The sequence below is a fragment of the Lepidochelys kempii genome, chromosome 4 (genome assembly GCF_965140285.1).
Source record: "Lepidochelys kempii isolate rLepKem1 chromosome 4, rLepKem1.hap1, whole genome shotgun sequence".
Taxonomy (NCBI): Eukaryota; Metazoa; Chordata; order Testudines; family Cheloniidae; genus Lepidochelys; species Lepidochelys kempii.
The window spans coordinates 91,044,572-91,064,032 of record NC_136383.1 but is presented as its reverse complement, the minus strand read 5'-3'; the positions used below and the strand labels follow the sequence as shown (position 1 = coordinate 91,064,032).

The 19,461-nt window shown below is 41.5% G+C and overlaps 1 protein-coding gene across 11 annotated transcripts in view; it reads right to left on the bottom strand.

The window, feature by feature from the left end:
• The window catches only part of LOC144929103 (protein furry homolog-like), a 349,363-nt gene that overhangs the window by 130,611 nt on the left and 199,291 nt on the right, over nt 1-19,461 (bottom strand). For all 11 annotated transcript variants that reach the window (XM_078852535.1, XM_078852539.1, XM_078852543.1 and 8 more), the window contains 7 exons: nt 18,770-18,942; nt 18,136-18,296; nt 17,400-17,510; nt 15,324-15,478; nt 14,443-14,542; nt 13,122-13,290; nt 1,926-2,185 (listed from right to left, as the gene is read on the bottom strand). In XM_078852535.1, coding sequence (XP_078708661.1) covers nt 1,926-2,185; nt 13,122-13,290; nt 14,443-14,542; nt 15,324-15,478; nt 17,400-17,510; nt 18,136-18,296; nt 18,770-18,942 — 1,129 coding nt within the window. The remainder of the gene's footprint in view (nt 1-1,925; nt 2,186-13,121; nt 13,291-14,442; nt 14,543-15,323; nt 15,479-17,399; nt 17,511-18,135; nt 18,297-18,769; nt 18,943-19,461) is intronic.

Genomic DNA, 19,461 nt, shown 5'->3' with positions numbered 1-19,461 from the left:
GGGCTCGGTTTTGGGACCAATCTTATTTAATCATTTTATTACTGACCTTGGCTCAAAAAGTGGGAATGTGCTAATAAAGTTTGCGGATGACACAAAGCTGGGAGGTATTGCCAATACAGAGAAGGACCGGGATATCATACAGGAAGATCTGGATGACCTTGTAAACTGGAGTAATAGTAATAGGATGAAATTTAATAGTGAAAAGTGCAAGGTCATGCATTTAGGGATTAATAACAAGAATTTTTGTTATAAACTGGGGACGCATCACTTGGAAGTAACAGAGGAAGAGAAGGACCTCTGAGTATTGGTTGATCACAGGATGACTGTAAGACGCCAATGTGATATGGCCATGCAAAAAGCTAATGTGGTCTTGGGATGCATCAGGCAAGGTATTTCCAGTAGAGATAAGGAGGTGTTAGTAGCGTTATGCAAGGCACTGGTGAGACCTCATCTGGAATATTGTGTGCAGCTCTGGTCTCCCATGTTTAAGAAAGATGAATTCAAACTGCAACAGGTACAGAGAAGGGCTACTGGGATGATCAGAGGACTAGAAAACCTGTCTTATGAAAGGAGACTCAAGGAGCTTGGCTTGTTTAGCCTAACTAAAAGAAGGCTGAGAGGAGATATGATTGCTCTCTATAAATATATCAGAGAGATAAATACCACGGAGGGAGAAAAATTATTTAAGCTCAGTACCAAAGCGGACACAAGAACAAACAGATATAAACTGGCCATCAGGAAGTTTAGACTTGAAATTAGACGAAGGTTTCTAACTATCAGAGGAGTGAAGTTCTGGAACAGCCTTCCAAAGGAAGCAGTGGGGGCAAAGGACATATCTGACTTCAAGACTAAGCTTGATAAGTTTATGGAGGGGATGGTATGATGGGATAGCCTAATTTTGGCAATTAATTGATCTTTAGCTATTAGCGGTAGATATGCCCAATGGCCTGTGATGGGATGTTAGATAGGATGGGATCTGAGTTACGACAGAGAATTCTTTCCCGGGTGTCTGGCTGGTGAGTCTTGCCCACACGCTCAGGGTCTAGCTGATCGCTATATTTGGGATCAGGAAGGAATTTTCCTCCAGGGGAGATTGGCAGAGGACCAGGGGGGGTTTCGCCTTCCTAATCAGCGTGGGGCACGGGTCACTTGTTGGAGGATTTTCTGCACCTTGAAGTCTTTAAACCACGATTTGAGGACTTCAATAACTCAGACATAGGTTAGGGGTTTATTACAGGAGCGGGTGGGTGAGATACTGTGGCTTGCGTTGTGCAGGACATCAGACTAGACGATCATAATGGTCCCTTCAGACCTTAAAATCTATGATTCTATGACAAGAAGGGGGGGAGAAAGATGTAATTTACTAAATGGAGAGGGAACAAAGAAAACCTATTGTTTACCTGGAGGCAGGAAGAAACAGAATGACAAACAAATCATCCAGGGAGAATGAAGAAACAGAGAAGACAAACACAATCTGAGCAATCCCTTTGAGGTTCTCTCACCACTAGTTTTTAGGTAGGCTTGTTGGGTTGTTTTTTAAGTTACACAAGGAAGTTATCTATCTAGATATCTAAATTATGGGACAGCAATTTTAAGCCTGTGATCATTAAGACATTCTTATTGAAAATAACCTGTTATTATTTTATAGACTCAATAGCATGCCATGTGCTTCTCCTAAAATTGCCCAGAATGTTCATTAAACTATTTGGTAGCTCCCAGACCCACAAGTAATTTGGAGAACTGGCTTTTGAAAATTTTTGCATAAGTTGACAACCATGCTAATGAAGAATTTCATACTGCCTAAATCAGCTTGCTAATAAAAGCTCACTAACTGGTATCAGTAGCCCTACACTTCCCCTCTTCCCCTTCTGGATTTAACAATTCTCTGAATCAAACAACAAGAAACATCAAAAGACTGGTTTTACCTGTGCTGTCATATACATCAGATTGTTTAAAACCATAGCAGTAGCCTGTGGTGATCCCCAGCCTTCTCCTCGTAGCCAGCGTCTGCTGTTTACCATCATTTCTCTGTCTTTTAAAGAATCCTCTTCATCTTCATCTTGATGCCGTATTGTTGGCAAAGGTTTCAAATCTACCAACTCAATATTATTCATCCACGGTAGCAAATAGTGCAGCATCACCTGTCTCCCAGCAGGGCGTGCTGTTTGAATTCTCTGGCTTACCTCTGTTTTTCAAAAATAAATACATACATAAAATTCAAATTCATAAATATTACTAGAAAAGTTTCTGTAGTAGTATATTTATAGTTTTAGTATTTCATACAGGAATAAATTAATACTATTATTAGGGCTGTCAATCACAGTTAACTCACGCAATTAACTCAAAAAATTAATCGTGATTAAAAAACGAATCACGATTAATCACATTTTAATCACGCTGTTAAACAATAGAATTCCAATTGAAATGTATTAAATATTTTTGATGTTTTCTACATTTTCAAATATATTGATTTCAATTACAACACAGAATACCAAGTGTACAGTGCTAACTTCATATTATTTTTATTACAAATATTTGCACTGTAAAAATGATAAAATAAATATTTTTCAATTCACCTCATACAAGTACTGTAGTGCAATCTTTTTATGGTGAAAGTGGAACTTACAAATGTAGAATTTTTTTTGTTACATAACTGCACTCAAAAAACCAAAACAATGTAAAACTTTAGAGCCTACAAGTCCACTCAATCCTACTTCTTGTTCAGCCAATCACTAAGACAAACAAGTTTGTTTCCATTTATGGGACATAACGCTGCCCACTTCTTTTTTTACAATGTCACCCTGAAAGTGAGTATAGGCGTTTGCATGGCACTTTTATAGCTGGCATTGCAAGGTATTTATGTGCCAGCTATGCTAAACATTCGTATGCCCCTTCAAGCTTCGGCCACCGTTCCAGAGGACGTGCTTCCATACTGACGATGCTCATTTAAAAAAAAAAAAAAAGTGTTAATTCTCCCGTGAGGGAGAACTGTATGTTTCCTGTTCTGTTTTACCCGCATTCTGCCATATATTTCATGTTATAGCAATCTCGGATGATGACCAAGCACGTTATTCATTTTAAGAACACTCACTGCAGATTTGACAAAATGCGAAGATGGTACCAATGTGAGATTTCTAAAGATAGCTACAGCACTCGACCCAAGATTTAAGAATCTGAAGTGTCCTCCAAAATCTGAGAGGGATTAGGTGTGGAGCATGCTTTCAGAAGCCTTAAAAGAGCAACACTCCGATGCAGAAACTACAGAACTGAATCACCAAAAAAGCTAGTTGCATCTGACTCAGATGATGAAAATGACTATGCATCAGGCCGCACTGCTTTGGAATGTTATCAAGCATAACCTGTCATCGGCATGGACGCATGTCCTCTGGAATGGTGGCTGAAGCATGAAGAGACATATGAACCTTTAGAGCATCTGGCATGTAAATATCTTGCGACATCTGCTACAACAATGCCATGCAAACACCTGTTGTCACTTTCAGGTGACACTGTAAACAAGAACTGGGGAGCATTATCTCCAGCAAATGGAAACAAACTTGTTTGTCTTAGCAATTGGCTGAACAAGAAATAGGACTGAGCGGACGTGTAGGCTCTGAAGTTTTACATTTTTTTTATTTTTGCGTGCAGTTATTTCTTGGTACACAATTCTACATTTGTAAGTTCAACTTTCATGATAAAGAGATTGCGCTACACTATTTGTATTAGATGAATTGAAAAATACTACTGCTTTTGTTTTTTACTGTGCAAATATTCGTAATAAAAAATAATATAAAGTGAGCACCGTACACTGTATTCTGTGTGGTAACTAACTGAAATCAATATATTTGAAAATGTAGAAAACATCAAAAATATTTAAATAAATGGTATCCTATTATTCTTTAAAAGTGTGATTAATCACACGATTAATTTTTTTAATCACTTGACATCCTTATTATTGAAGATATTTCTTATTTAACTGAGAACAAATTTGTCCTCACAATCCAAATGAAGGATACAGATTTCAACTGAATAAGCCTTTTGCTGAACAAAATTATATTGCAGAATTGGAATGCTGATAGTGCAGGTAGTATCAACTGATACATTCATATTTAACATTAAGTAAAACTTAAATTGTCAACTTATAAGAAGGAAGCCCATACTTGGAAACTCTCTTTATTAAAAACAGTTAACTATGTATCCATTTCAAAAACAATTTAAACTGAAAACCAAATGTATTAGGGTTAAATATTTCATATTCACTAATCTAACAGACAAGATAGTCAGTTATAATACAAAAGGATCATGTCAGAAGTTGTCTGGTTAAAAGAAACTACTTAAAGTGTCTTTAAAGTTGTCTGAGGCACTGATCCTGCAAAGACCTATGCATGTCCTTGAAGTCTCAGGGTGACATTCTGGCCCCAACAGAAGTCAATGGCAAAATTCCAATTGACTTCAGCATGACAAGGATTTAATCCAGCGTGTAAAGTCAAGCAAGGGTTAAATCTTTGCAGGACAGGGTTCTACTGAGTAGGTTATGACTTCAGCCATTAAAAGAAGAACTACCCCTTCTCTACATGGCTGAAGAGCACACAATACCATTTTTTAACATAATGAGCGACTGAAGGAATACCAGATCATTGCAAGACTAACATATCCAAAAAGTCAAACCACTACATGCTCGGGATTTGGCACTGACAGGACATAGGGAATGCCTCTAGCTGTTCCAAGTCTGCCTGTAAGAGTCCAGTTTCTGACCCATTTAGCAATACAGGGAGCACACAGGTTTGACAGATCTTGAACTCTGTCTCAGCACAAAGATGTTTTTGCATCCGTACCTGAGACATGGACTTCATTCAGGAGCTGACATCCATCAGCTGAAGAAGAAACAGTTACTAATCTGCTCTGTAACTACTTTGCTTCAAATGTGTTGCACATATCCATTCTACCTCAGGTGTGGGCACTCTCAGGGCATAGTTGTCGGAGATTTTTCCCTCAGCAGTACCTGGTCAGGGTGGCTCATGTGCCCTCTGCTGCCTCATGCTGCTGCATGATGGTGCTGCGCCACCCCTGACCCGCTTTCTCACTGCTCATGACAATTGTTGGAATGTGTGCCCTTGCTAGTGAAAGTTTTTCCTCTTATTTGTATATAGCGTGAACCTGTTTCAGTAGTTTGTTTTTGGTTAGTTTTAGATATAAGTTTTCTTTTGAAGCGTTTTCAAACACTTCAGTTCCTGTTCCTGGGTACTGGTACTGTTGCATTCCTCAGTCACCAGGGTTTAAACCCTGCCAATTTTGCAAGCTGCCAATACCAGTGAATGAGCCACACTCCAGCTGGCTGAAGTGTCTTGGGGAGACTCATATCAGGGTTCAGTGTCAAATCTGCAGACTTTAAACCTAGAATCAAGAAACACAGTGAGGTCAGGCTTAAGTTTCTGCTGATAGAGGCAAAGCTGAGCCCACATTGGAGTCTATTTGTTGAAGAAGAGGAAGTTACTCACCTTGTGCAGTAACAAGGGTTCTTTGACAGGTGTCTCCCAGTGGGTGCTCCACTTTAGGTGTCGGTGTGTCCACTTTTTGGTGGCAGTGCTTGGTCGGGGTGCGCGTGCACAGTAGTCATCTCAGAGTACCATTGGCACCTCATTTAGCGTGCGTACGACCTGACCTGTTCAGTTCCTTCTCTATCGCAGAGCTCAAGGCATGAACTCCGAAGTAGAGGGGAGGAGGGTGGGTAGTGGAGCATCCACAGAGACACACATCTCGAAGAACTCTCGTTACTGCACAAGATGAGTAACTTTCTTTTCTTCTTTGAGTAGTGTCCCTGTGGGTGCTCCACTTCAGGTGTCTGAAGAACAGTGCCCTGCTGCGGACGGTAGGGGCTTTGGAGTCGTGTGTTGTTGCAGAGAGCACAGTAAGGCCTAATATAGGACTTGTCTACACTGGCAATTTACAGCGCTGCAACTTGCTCACTCATACTGCCAGGCGCAACAGATAAGGGAACCAAGTCTGTCTGGACCACACTGGAACAATTAGTAAGATATGGGCCTAGTCAGTCCGTATCTCGTGAACGACTCATGAGATTAGAGGTATCGGTGGGAATGCGTACATGAGTGATGTATCCCCTAGTGACTTGGGTGCTAGTCCCACCCTAGAGCAGAAAAGTGGGCACTTGTGGTTTGTTACTGATGCGAACAGGTATACAAATGGATAGCCCCATTTTTGGAATACCAATTGGAGGACACTGTCGTGTATTTCCCACTTGTGTTCCTCAGAGAAGTGTATCTGCTTAGTGTGTTCACCATCATATTCTGACACCCCAGGAGATAAGATGCTGAGATGGGTACGTTGTGGTGAATGCACCAGTTCCACAATTTCAGGGCCTGGTGCAGAGTGAATGAGAGAAAGCTCCTGTTTGACAATTGATATCGAACATGCATACTATATTGTCCGTCAGTATGTGGATTGATTCGTTCCATATGATTGGGAGGAAGTGCCTACGTGCATTGCATACTGCTTGGACCTCCAGGAAATTGATGTGGAGCTGAGTTTCCATTGGTGACCACTAGCCTTACATGGTGTACTGGTCTAAGTGAGCTCCCCAGCTTATGAGTGATGCATCGGTCATGATTATTAGTGATAGAGGATCCTGTTGGAAAGAAATCCCTGTGCAGGTGTTTTCTGGTTTCAGCCACTACTTGAGTGATGCAATGACCTTTGAGGGTATTGTCACTCTTTTGTTTAGACTGTTTGCAGGGAGTGCACACAGTGCTCAGCCAGCCCTGTAGGCACCGCATATGCAGTCTCGCATGTCTCACCATGAACATCATGGCTGACATGTGACCCAATATCTGTAGGCAGGTTCTGGAGGACATTTTAGGGCTGCCAGTGACTGTCGAGATGAGGTTGGCATTGTCATGAATCTGTGATGGGGCAACAGTGCCCTGGCCTTTGTGGAGTCGAGGTAGGCCCTAGTGAATTCCAGTTGTTGCACTGGGTTCAGTGTAGATTTCTGTATATTTATCTGCAACCCTAGTGTCTGGAACAGCTTGATGGTTGTCTTCTACACCAGTGGTCTCCAAAGTGGGATGCGTGCACCCCAGTGTGTCCGCAAGACCATCCCTGGGGGTGCGCAGTGGGAGGAGCGCCGCCGAAGGAGCGCTGCTGGCACACCGACAGCAGCTCAGCTCTCCCCGACCTTCGATTCTTCGGTGGCACGCCAGTGGCAGCATGGCTCTCCCTGCTCTGTCTTTGGCTGTACGCCGGCAGCAGCTTTTTTTTTTTTTTTTTTTTTGTGCTTCCCTAGAGCTGGCCCTGGCGGTGCATGATCCAGAAAGTTTGGAGACTGCTGTTCTACACCATGTGTGTCATTTCTTCCCGAGTTGTGCCTTTCAGTAGACAATCATCTAGGTACGGGAAGATCATCACTCCTCTCCTTTGTAAATGGACTGCCACTATGGTGAGGGTTTTTAAAAAAACTCAAGGGGCAGTGGAAAGGCCAGAAGGTAGTATTCTGTCTTGGTAATGGTTGACCCCTACCAAGGATCTTAAAAATGGTCTCTGCACTGGGTGTATGGTAATATGAAAGTAAGCATCTTGGAGGTCAAGGGCTGAAAAGCAGTCCCCCTTGTCTAGAGCTGGAATAATTGTGGCCAGTGTGACCACTTTGAATCTATGATTCCGCACAAATTTGTTGAGCTTCCAAAGACCTAAGATGGGCCTCCATCCACCGTTTTTCTTTTTGGTGAGAAAATAATGGGAGTAAAAACCTTTCCCTTTGTATTGAGCTGGAATTTGATCCACGGCACCCAATTGTATGAGATGGTTCACTTTCTGTTGTAAGAGGTGCTCGTGAGAAGAGTCCCTGAAGAGGGACGGGAAAAGAGGTAGGGTAGTGGGAAGAGCGAGGAAGGGGATGGCATTACCCGATATTATAATCTGCAGTACCCATTGGTCCGGTTTCATTGCTGCCCAGGCATGGTAGAATGGGCACAGGTGGTGGCCAAAAGGTTGGGTAGGAGTATCTTATAGAGCTGTATCGCGGGGGAGATCGTTCAGACCCTCGACCAAGACTTCAAAACTGTGGGTTGGTGGTAGATGGTTGTGAAGAGGAGGACTGAGTTTGAGTAGCCCTACATCTTTGTGAACATTGTTTATTTCTGTTCTGGTCAAACTGCCATTGTTGTGGATGGTGGAAAGAGGTGTCTCTACCCTTTTGGTACAGTTTTGTTAGGAGACGTGTCTATGGCTAAGGTGCGCAGATTGGCACTAGAGTCCTTCATAGAGTGAAGAACTTTGTCCGTTTTTACGGAGAAGAGTTTCTCCCGGTTGAAGGGGAGATCTTCTACCTTGAGTTGGAGCTCTTTGGTGATCCCGGACGACTGCAACCACAAAGCCCTATGCATTATGACTGCCATGGCCATTGTTCTCGCTGCAGTGTCCGTTACATCCATTGAGGCCTGTAGGGCTGTCCAGGCAATTAGCTGTTCCTCCTTCATGATAGCATTGAACTAAGGATGTTTTTCCTCCGGTAAGGCATCAAGAAATTCTTGCAATTCACTATAGTTGTCGTAGTTGTACTTGGCTAAAAGGGCCAAATAATTGGCTATCTGCAAGTGGAGTGTAACTGATGAGCATACTTTTCTGCCTAAGAGGTCTAATCGTTTATGTTCTTCGTCCTGTGGAGTGGACAGGAATTGGGGTTGTTAGCTGTGATAGTTAGCAGCTTCTACCACTAGAGAATTGGGTTATGGATGAGAGAACAAAAAGTCCACCCTTTTAGCCGGGACGAAGTACTTTCTGTTGGCTCTTTTGTTGGTAGGTGGTATGATTGCGGGGGTCTGCCAAATATTCTCTGCCAGTTCCATTACGGCATCATTTATTGGTAGTGCAATTTTGGATGTAGTGGATGTCTGTAAAATTTGCAGTAGCTTGTACTGGTTTTCTTGCACCTCTTCTAGGGAGATGTCTTGTCTGGCAGATACTCAGTTCCTGAAATTGTTTCAGGTCATTAACTGTGTTTGGAGGTGGTGGTAAGACTGCCTCGTCATGGGAAGACAATGGGTTGCGGGCTGGGGAAATGTCTGCATGGTCCAAACCTTCTTCCTCCTCATCTACCATGTACTCTGGTGCTTCTGACGTCTCTCTGATTGGGGAAGTTGGAGAACGAATTTCCCTTCAGGCTGGGGTTGAGGGCCTTGTGTAGTGAGCCTTATATGCCACCCATGGGTCCCAAGGGTGGCCACTGCATGGGAAAGGACATCAGAGGACACATCCAGGGTTGCCTGTACTATTGCTGTACCTCGCGAGGTTGGCGAGATTTGGTTCTAACAGATTCACATGGTGGTCTTCGCCGCATGGGTGAAGAGTGCTGGGAGGAGAAGTAGCTCCAATGTACTTCCTCCTCTTCATCACTGGAGATGGGCTGGGGAGCTGCAGAAGTGGACTACTGCTCAGTTATTTGTTCCAGAGATCCCTCGGTACCGCGCAAGGGTGACTGCAGCACCGAGGAGACCGCTATGTTCTTGTGCTGTAGAAACTGCTGCATAATCGCTTGTTTCTGTGGCGGCGGTGCTGCTGGTGCAGATGCAGTTGGTGCTTTTGTGGAGACGGTCGGTGCCGTTCTCAGCCTGTCTGTCAGTGCCGATGACTGAGCTGGTGCTGGGCAGCATTGCCTGTCTCAGTGCCCACTCCCACACCAGAGTGGTTGTTGCGGGGGAGGAGGAGGATATCAACTCCATTCCAGAGTGGCGGGGCTCGGCAGAGGTCCACGGAGGGAGAGAGATGGAGGTGCCCGGAGCCTCAATGGTGCTCACTCTACTTGAGCTCGGCACTGTGGATAGCGACCTTGCCAGGGACCTCTTCTTTCTCTGAGTGTCCCTATTAGGGGAGGTTGTGGCTTGCTTCCTAGACAATTTGGAAGACTGAACACTCCCATTAGCAGAGGTTTTGCTCAGGGAACTATCTGCTGATGTCAATTTTGCTCCCTGAGGAGGAGGCTGAAGGAACTTTTCCATCAAAATCACTGTGAGGCAGAGAGCTCGACCACACATTGCCCTGACTTTAAGACTGCTGCAAATGGCACATTTCTGAGGGATATGGGTTTCCTCCAAATAATGGACACAAAATGAGTGGCCGTCTGAGACTGTCATTGCCTCACAACAAGAGTCACATCATTTAAACCTGGGTGAGCCGGGCATCGTGGTGATTAAAGTTTCCCAATGGGAAACAGTGGGAAAAATAAAAAATATATCTATAAAAAAAATTTGGGGGTTGGGAGTAGGGGGGAAGAACAATAAACTAGACTTACTAAACTACAGCTAATCTAACTATTTCTATAAAGAGAAAAATGAAGAGGCAGCACTGCCACTGAGCTTCGTCTGCAGCTGAGGATGGTTGAGAAGGAACTGAACTGGACAGATTGTGCATGCTACATGAGGCACCAATGGCACTACGAGACGACTACTGTGCACTCGTGCCCCAACCGAGCACCACCACTGAAAATCTGTGATCTGTGGCACAGGGACACACCAACACCTAAAGTGGAGCACTTCTTCAAGGGACACTACTTGAAGAAGAACATTTGGTTTACTGTGACTGTTTGAACTCTGCTTGCAGCCTAGGTAGATGAATTCATCAGCACTCTCCATGGTACTCAACCCCACCTGAACTGGGGATTCTGGTGTCCAAGCTACAAGACTCAGGAAATTGGTTTTCTGCCATGAGACATCTGACCCCATCTTGTGGATGGCATCTTGGAGACCTAGGAGTGCAAGGCTGAAATTCTCCCACTTCTCTATAAACAAGGCAGTATCGTCAGCCTTGATTATTTGACTTGAAAACACTTCTTGACGAACCTTGATTTTGATGCATGGAGTGGAAAGTCCTAATATACAGCTAATAGCTCAACAGAACAGTGCCAGGGCAAGAATGTATCCCTGCCACATACCTGAGGATGTGTAGAAATGCAGCAAAAACTGTGCCCCAAAGCATACTCTTGCACAAGTTTCAGTGTGAAGATCATGCACCAGATATAACAGAACATTTGGAACACCAACTCCTTTCAGTGCGACCCAAAGTGCTAATCTGTCAACCGAATCAAAAGTTTCTTTGACATGGAGGTGTGCCACATGAAGCAGGTGGTTAAATTCTCCATGCAACTCAACCAGAAGCTGGAGGGTAAGGACAGTGTCCATTGTTGACCATCTGCAGTGAAACATGATTGCTGACAATATTGTTATGAAATAGCTGCATCCTACCAGCCAGAATGTGAGCGAAAATCTTTCCAGGGACCAATAAGAATGAGATTAGCCTGTAGTTCCATACTCGGTGCAAGATCCTCTGCCCTGATTTATGGACATATAATGCCCTCTTTGCACTCTGCTGGTACTTTGCCTGATGTCCACCTTTCTAAGAACAGGTTATGTAGGCCCATGCGCACTGGTTCCAAGGCACCTTTGAGTAGCTTGGTTAGAATAGCATCAGGTCCAGCAGCATGCCCATCCTGTAACTTTTGGATGTCCTTTCATGCTTTCTTGAATGACGGAGGATCGGTGTTCATCCCTGGATGAACAGCTGTGTAGTTTGCCAGGTCATGTAGCTCTAAACAATCATCAGCAGGACCATGGTTCAGCATGCTTTCATAATGTGTTTTCCATCTGTCCAGGACATCATCCATCAATGAGCAGGGAGAGCTGTCTGGTTTCATAATGAGGATTTTAGAAGGCTGCCAGCCAAGGAGGTGATGGCACTGTATTCAGGATACAGATTGTTGTTCATTGGCAGCCTTATATCTCTGCAGAGCTCTGTTAAAGTTAAAGGGTCTCCTTAAAGATGTTCACAGATGGATTCTTTTGAGGGATTTGAGTTTAATATAGAAATAGTCTTCATGCATTAATCTATTCATATTGATGCAAACTGAAAATCAAGATTCTTTCCATCTCACTTCAGACTTTTATAAAATATTTCACTTGATTATGGAGCCAAGAATTGCAGGATAAAAAAGGATTCCAATTTTGACTTTCAATTATTATTGTACTTATTTTGGTGTTTAATTTTGACTGCTGGTAGATTAGCACATATAACTCTCTAAAACAATTATTTTATTAATTTGTTAATTCTGATTGCATAAATTCAAGCAACATTGGTTGTTTCAATGAAACAAGTTTTAAAAAATATGCAGAAGTTTAAAAAAAGGTTTGTTTATGATATGCATGATTTATTCATAAACTAAGTGGAAGCTTGTACATTAAGCAATTTACCACACTGCTGCTATACACTACCAAAGAGTGAACCACAGAATGTGAGAACAGGAAGTTACATGGGCTATATCTTACAGTGAACAGAATGTGTCGGCATGTGAATTTTCTTGTCAGTCTCTTTCAAGTAAATCTGTCATTTCATGTTTTTTTGGTGTTTATTTTTTAAAACTGATTCTTGTACAATTATAGTCAGTGTTTTTATCAGCTATTTTGAAGTACAAACTGAAAAACGAGATCTTTAAGTGTAGAAAAACTTTAACCAGATTATTAAGTTTAATCAACATGCTAGTGTCCCTTTAATTAATCACTTGAAAGTGAATTGAAAACCTAAATTCAATTTTTTTTTAATTTTAGAAAAATGCATTAATTGACTCTACTAACTAGACCAATAAGAGTTAAAATGATTTCTGTGTTGAATAACAAATGGTTTAAAATTCTGTCACTTACCAATATTCTCCAAATATATCTTTGTTTTCTTAGATATCCGAGAGTAAGTCATTCTGTGAACTGTAGTACCAAGAATATCACTACAATCTATTCAAGCCACTGTATCTAAACTGTCACAAATTGATGTGTTCTAGGATTTCTACAGCAAATAAGGAAATTATAAGATGAGGAAAGGGCAGGGAATAGAGAGAATTTTTAAAAACATAGTTAAAACTTATGTCTGTGATGCGTGATCCCTCACAGGATGTTCAATGGGGCAGTCAGAATAATTTTCAGGGTTTCACTCCATTGTTTCAAATCTGAACAAAACATAACAAAAACTCAACACAAAAACTTATTGACCTACCTGTAATTAGATTACTTAAAAGAAGGATTCAAAATTTCTACGGACTACTACCAGCCTGGTTAAGTGCTCTACTGTACCTGAGAAGACAGCAAGAGTTAGCTCAGGGTACGTCCTTGCTAATTCCTCCGACAGTTGATAATATGACACAGAATACAGGTGGGGCAAAGGAGAAGGCTGACCCAGTACCCCATCACCTCTCTGAATCTCCAATTTGTGAGCATAGCGAAACATCTTAGGTTCCAAGATCTGCAGCAATAAAATTCAGATATTTGAAGCTAAATACAGAGCTGGGATAACATGGTTATCTTCTGAGGAAACATAATATATATTGTGCCATCATTTAAAGTGTTGCAGCTTAGTAGAGTCATAAATTCTTGGCCATCTGGGACTCATTCCATTTGAGAGCCAGTCAAAGCTGTCAATTTCAAAGTTCTATTTTCACATCCTATTGCATTAATTATAAGCTTCCATAGTGAAAGCTGAAGTAATTCAGATCAATATTACCTTAAAATTATTCCATGAATAATATAATTCCTGCTCAGAAATTACCTAGGACTGGACTATCGGGGCAGTGCAGGTCAGGTTTGAGGTGGCAAAGCTGTGCAAAGCTAGTACAGCAGCTGTTGGTACGGTTTTATTTTAGTTTGATTGATCTTAAGCACTGACATTCACATAGGAACAGAGGGGAGAATCTCAGAAGTGCTCAGCATTGGCCTAACTCTGCTCACACTGATGTCAACAATAAAGTTCCCATTGAATTCAATAGGAATAGTGTTTAGGCAACAGTGAGACCTCTTAAAAATCCCACCCATTTGTGGGCTAGGCCAGGTGGCCACACAGAGGCATAAGATAAAGTAAGGCACCTTGCCTCCAATGCATTGCCTCCCCAGATCTTGGGACTGGAAGCATAGGGGTAAGTAGATGTTGCTATTGTCCACACTATTCCTTCCTCCAAGTAGATGAGTGGGGAGTAAGCAAAACCTTGGCCTGACGCTAAAAACTTGAGGCAAATTACTAGCCTACTGGCAAAAGTGGGGTGCAGGGAAAGAATTGTGCTTTCCCTGTGATAATCCTGGAATGGCACTGCTACACACTATCCCTTTCACAGGGCCAACTTGAAAACCTTAATCTAGCTTTTATATTTTAAAAAGATGCTATGAAACAATACGGCCCAGATCCTCAGCTAGAGTAAATGGCCAGATAGCTCCATCAAAGTCAATTTACCTGTGCAGATTCACAAAAGAAAATGATCTGTCCCTAAATCTTTACTAAAAATGCAACAAAAATAAAAATAAAAAAAAATGCACTCTGCATTTCATTGATGAAGATAAAGCTGCATGATACCAGAAAAATCTTTTTTAAACATACAATATATTAAAATGAAATTTTCTCACAAACCTGTAATAGTTGCATAGCAACTTCATAGATAGCCCTAGCAGAATCAGCGGCTTTAAACATTATCAGATTTAGGATGATCACTGTATCACATTGGTAATCCCTAGAGAAGAATCGTAAATATCAGTTAAAATAACATTTTTTAAAATATAGTTAAATCTGTTTTATCTGGCATGTTGGGGAATTGGGGGGGTTCAGGTAAGTGAATAATGCCAGTTAACTAAGATGGAGAGAGTTTGGGTGCGGGTGGGGGTGTGGGGCTGGAGCATTGGCGGGCGTGTGGGATGCGGGCTCTGGGAGGGAGTTTGGGTGCAGGAGGGGACTCGGGGTGCCAGATCTGGGGAGCAATCACCTTGGGCTGCTCCCCGCGTCGACCAGTTCCGCTCAATGTGAGCGCCCCCCAGATCCAGCACTCCAAGCCCCCTCCCGCACCCCACCCCCCTTCCCCGAGCCCTCTCCAGCACCCCAACCTCCTTCCCCACACCAAACCCCTCGTGGCCAACCCTCCACCTAGGACATGTTGCTGTTTCCTGGGAGCCATGTGGCACCAGGTAGGGAGCCTGCCGGCCCCACGCCAACCGGACTATAAATGGGACTTTCTCCAAAGATTAGAAATGCCCGTTTATAAAGCTTCTGGTTCGTACAGAGCCAGATAACAAAGCTTTCACTGTATATTTAGCTATTTTAACCATGAATTAGCTAAGCAAAGGTAAATTCATTTAGTTTAAGTATTGTATAGGATAATATAGTTCGATGCTTTGAAATGTTTAACATTGAAAACAATATGGAAAACATGTTCCATTTAAGAGAAAACAAAACATTAATTCTATTTAAAATTGCAATTTGGGAATCTGAATTGTAAATTTAAAAATTCTCTTTTGTACCTGTTCTGAAACACACTGGCTATGGCTTTAAAACAACCAGCGGCAACCCGCTTGGAACCTGTGTAACACCGATCCACAGCCCAATACAGGAGGTTACTCTGGTCAGGGTTGAGCTCCAACAGCAGCATAACTGCCTCACAGCCTAACTGATGCACCTATAGACCAGACAACAGTTTAAACAATTTAAAAAAACAGTAAAAGGCAATGGTTTACAAAATAATTTTCACAAGAACAGCTGACATTTAAAACTAACGAGTTGCAATAAGCAAGATTTAATTTTTAAAAAATAAAAACAGTAAACCTTAAAAATATCTATTTAACAGTTTTGTAGAATTAAGTTTCGAACTTTATTGGACCATATGACTGCATAATATCATGCATTTTATCAGGTTTCAGAGTAGCAGCCATGTTAGTCTGTATCCGCAAAAAGAAAAGGAGTACTTGTGGCACCTTAGAGACTAACAAATTTATTTGAGCATAAGCTTTCGTGAGCTACAGCTCACTTCATCGGATGCATGCAGTAGAAAATACAGTGGGGAGATTTCATATACACAAAGAACATGAAACAATGGGTGTTACCATACACACTGTAACGAGAGTGATCAGGTAAGGTGAGCTATTACCAGCAGGAGGAGGAGGGAGGGTGGGGAAACCTTTTGTAGTGATGATCAAGGTGGGCCATTTCCAGCAGTTGACAAGAACATGTGAGGAACAGTAGGGGGGCGGAAATAAACATGGGGAAATAGCTTTACTTTGTGTAATGACACATCCACTCCCAGTCTTTATTCAAGCCTAAGTTAACTGTGTCCAGTTTGCAAATTAATTCCAGTTCAGCAGTCGGCAAACACTTCAATCTCTTTGGTCACTCGATTACAGACCTAAAAGTGGCAATTCTTCAACAAAAAACTTCAAAAACAGACTCCAACAAGAGACTGCTGAATTGGAATTAATTTGCAAACTGGACACAATTAACTTAGGCTTGAATAAAGACTGGGAGTGGATGTGTCATTACACAAAGTAAAGCTATTTCCCCATGTTTATTTCCGCCCCCCTACTGTTCCTCACATGTTCTTGTCAACTGCTGGAAATGGCCCACCTTGATTATCACTACAAAAGGTTTGGGTATTTTTACCCGCCCCCGCTGGTAATAGCTCACCTTACCTGATCACTCTCGTTACAGTGGGTACGGTAACACCCATTGTTTCATGTTCTCTGTGTATATAAAATCTCCCCACTGTATTTTCTACTGCATGCATCCGATGAAGTGAGCTGTAGCTCATGAAAGCTTATGCTCAAATAAATTTGTTAGTCTCTAAGGTGCCACAAGTACTCCATTAATTTTATCCTCATTCTCCCAAACCCTACCCTCCTATTGTTTGTTATTCTCACTTGTTTTATGTCTTGACCTGGGCCATGTCCTGAAAGCACAGGATGCAGGACAGCAGTTAAGCACATGCTTAATTCCACTGATTTCAGTGGGACTTAAGTGATGGACTTTCCTTAAGCGCTTTCCTGAATCAGAGCTCTAGATTGTAAATTCTTTGGGATAAGACTCAAGTCTTTCTATATGTTCACATATTATCTAGCACAATAGGCCACCTAGGAGCTACTGTAATACAGAGAAATAAAACCAACAATAATTTCCCTTTAGACTTGAGAAGCTTTGTCTTCATAATTCCCTATGCATGATACAATCTCACTGAGCTGATGCATAAAGTCCCTACCCCAGCCATCTTTAATTCTCTCAGAGACCCACTACTGCTGTGCTGCTGCTTACAGTGAATCAACTGATTTGTATATAATTTGTCAGTTGTTGTTCCTGTTCCCTTTCACCTGACTTCTGTCTACTTGTCTGCCTGCTCTTAGACTGCGAGCTGCTTGGGAGCAGGGACCATCTTTCTTGAGTGATCAGATAGTGCCTAGTGAGCACCACTGTAACTAAATGCATTAATAAGTAATAATAATAAAGATGTATAAGGCGCAAGCTGATCTAGAACATTTGTGCCAATTTGACCTCAAGATTCTTAAATCACACACTGATGGTTAACAAACATTTACTGATTCTGCCTACTTTACCTTTTTGTCTTGTGAATCCAAAACATTATCCAGCCATTTGTACAAATAACCATCTGATGAGAGTCCTACGTTATCTGCAACAGGGCCACAACACAGTACAGCAGACATAGCCTTTAGAAAGTAATTGAAAAAACAACACGTTTGAATAATCAGATTGGGCTACAGCAGTTATAGCTAATCCTTTAAAATACTATCAGAGGACTCTAACATCTATTCAGACCACTGCCAGGAGCAAGGCCACCAGGAACTCTGTTTAACATTTTGTTCAAGGAATCACAGAACCAACCCTACAGCTCTGAATTCCTAGACAGGAGAAGCTATCTGTTCTGAAAAGTTTACCTTTGTTCCATAAGAGATAATACATTAGTTTGGCTGGTGCTATACTGTAATGCACTCTGATTCAGAAGATCGTTGATCTGAACAATACTGAAATTCTATCTCGCTGAGCAATTAGGGGATGAGGGCATGGGAAGCTTAGCACTAATATCAACTTGTACTTGCTGCAGGACCATGCTGAAATTACAGCAGTGGGAAGGGGGCAGGAGAAGTTCTGATTAGAATGTAAAAATAATTAATCCAGGAGTAATTTTGGGCTGAGATAACATTTGCCTACATCAGCCAGGACAAGGAAAATTCCATGTTTGGACTAATGGCAAAGAAGTGCAAACTGGCAAAAATATTTAAGTAAGGACAATACAGGGAAATAATTTCTCAAGTTCAGAAAGTGTTAAAATACCTTCAAAGCACAGTACTGGTGTCTGTTTATCTGCATATTCCTATCACTGTATCTATCCAGGGGGGTAAACATGATGCTAAATGGACCTGCCCAGTGACTGAACAACATAAAGAGACTGTGACGTAGGCTCTGCTGAGGAAAGACACTTCTTCTCTGGTGCACTGTAAGAAAAGCACAAACAGTGTTTGACCAATTTTTCACTACAGAATTTGTACACTAAACTTATAAGACAAAAAACAAACAAAAAAAATTATCCAAATGCCTCCCCAAATGAATTAGAAACAAGCACGGTACTATACAGGCAAAGTTCAACAGCATAACGGCTTTTTAAAAAATAAGTTATTATATCATCGAATGAATGTCACTGATATGAAAGAACAGAAGCAGTACACAAGGAGTTTAGCAATTATTAGCCCGGAAAGAAATATGTTCAAACTTGGTAACCAAGTCTTTTAGTAACAAGAATTTAATTTTTAGATTTAAAAATACTATCAGTGATCACTTCTGAAAAGTTCATACTGTCAGTTTTAAATACCATTTTTAGCATGGTAAATTTCTATAACTTCAGGAACAATGTGTATTTCTGCTGTACTAAAATAAGTCATCAAAACCTATTAAAGTGTATTGAGCATACCTGGAACATTTTGAATGATATTTGCCACTAAGGCACTAAAATGGCATCGGATATCTTTCAATGTGTCAGAGTCCTTTTCATTTTCTGCCTCCAGGAGTTGTCTAGTGAGATCGACATACTCCAATAAAGTGTTGTTGAGGGAATGTGTTTCATTATCAAGGCCACCACTTGCACTTAAAAATAAAAATGAAATATTCAGAGTATTATGATAAGTAGAGACATACTATATATTTCTTTAAAAAGCTTCAAAGGATATGCAAAATTCAAGAACTTTCTTTTAAAAGACTTTTTACTAAACCAAGTCATTTTACTGGTATTTGGTTCGAGGCCCTTTCTTACCACATTTTTGTTGTCTTAGCAAGAAAAGCTCTAATGAAACCGGACCCAATAACCAGCCCTTGTAAATCAGGAGCATCTCTAATACTAAAACAGAATCATAATTTTTTGTTCAGGGTTATGGTTTAACACCCCCTACCCCCTGAAAATGCTTGCACATTATAAACGAACAAGGTACACACCTAAAATAAATGGATAATTTCAATGTGCTTGGTCAAAAAGTAAATACTTTATTTTCTGAGCCAGAGACAAAGGTCCTCAGTATTTTATGCTATACTGCAGAGTACTAACTGGAAACAGCAGCTATATACTCTATTCCAAATAAAAAGAAAAGGAGTACTTGTGGCACCTTAGAG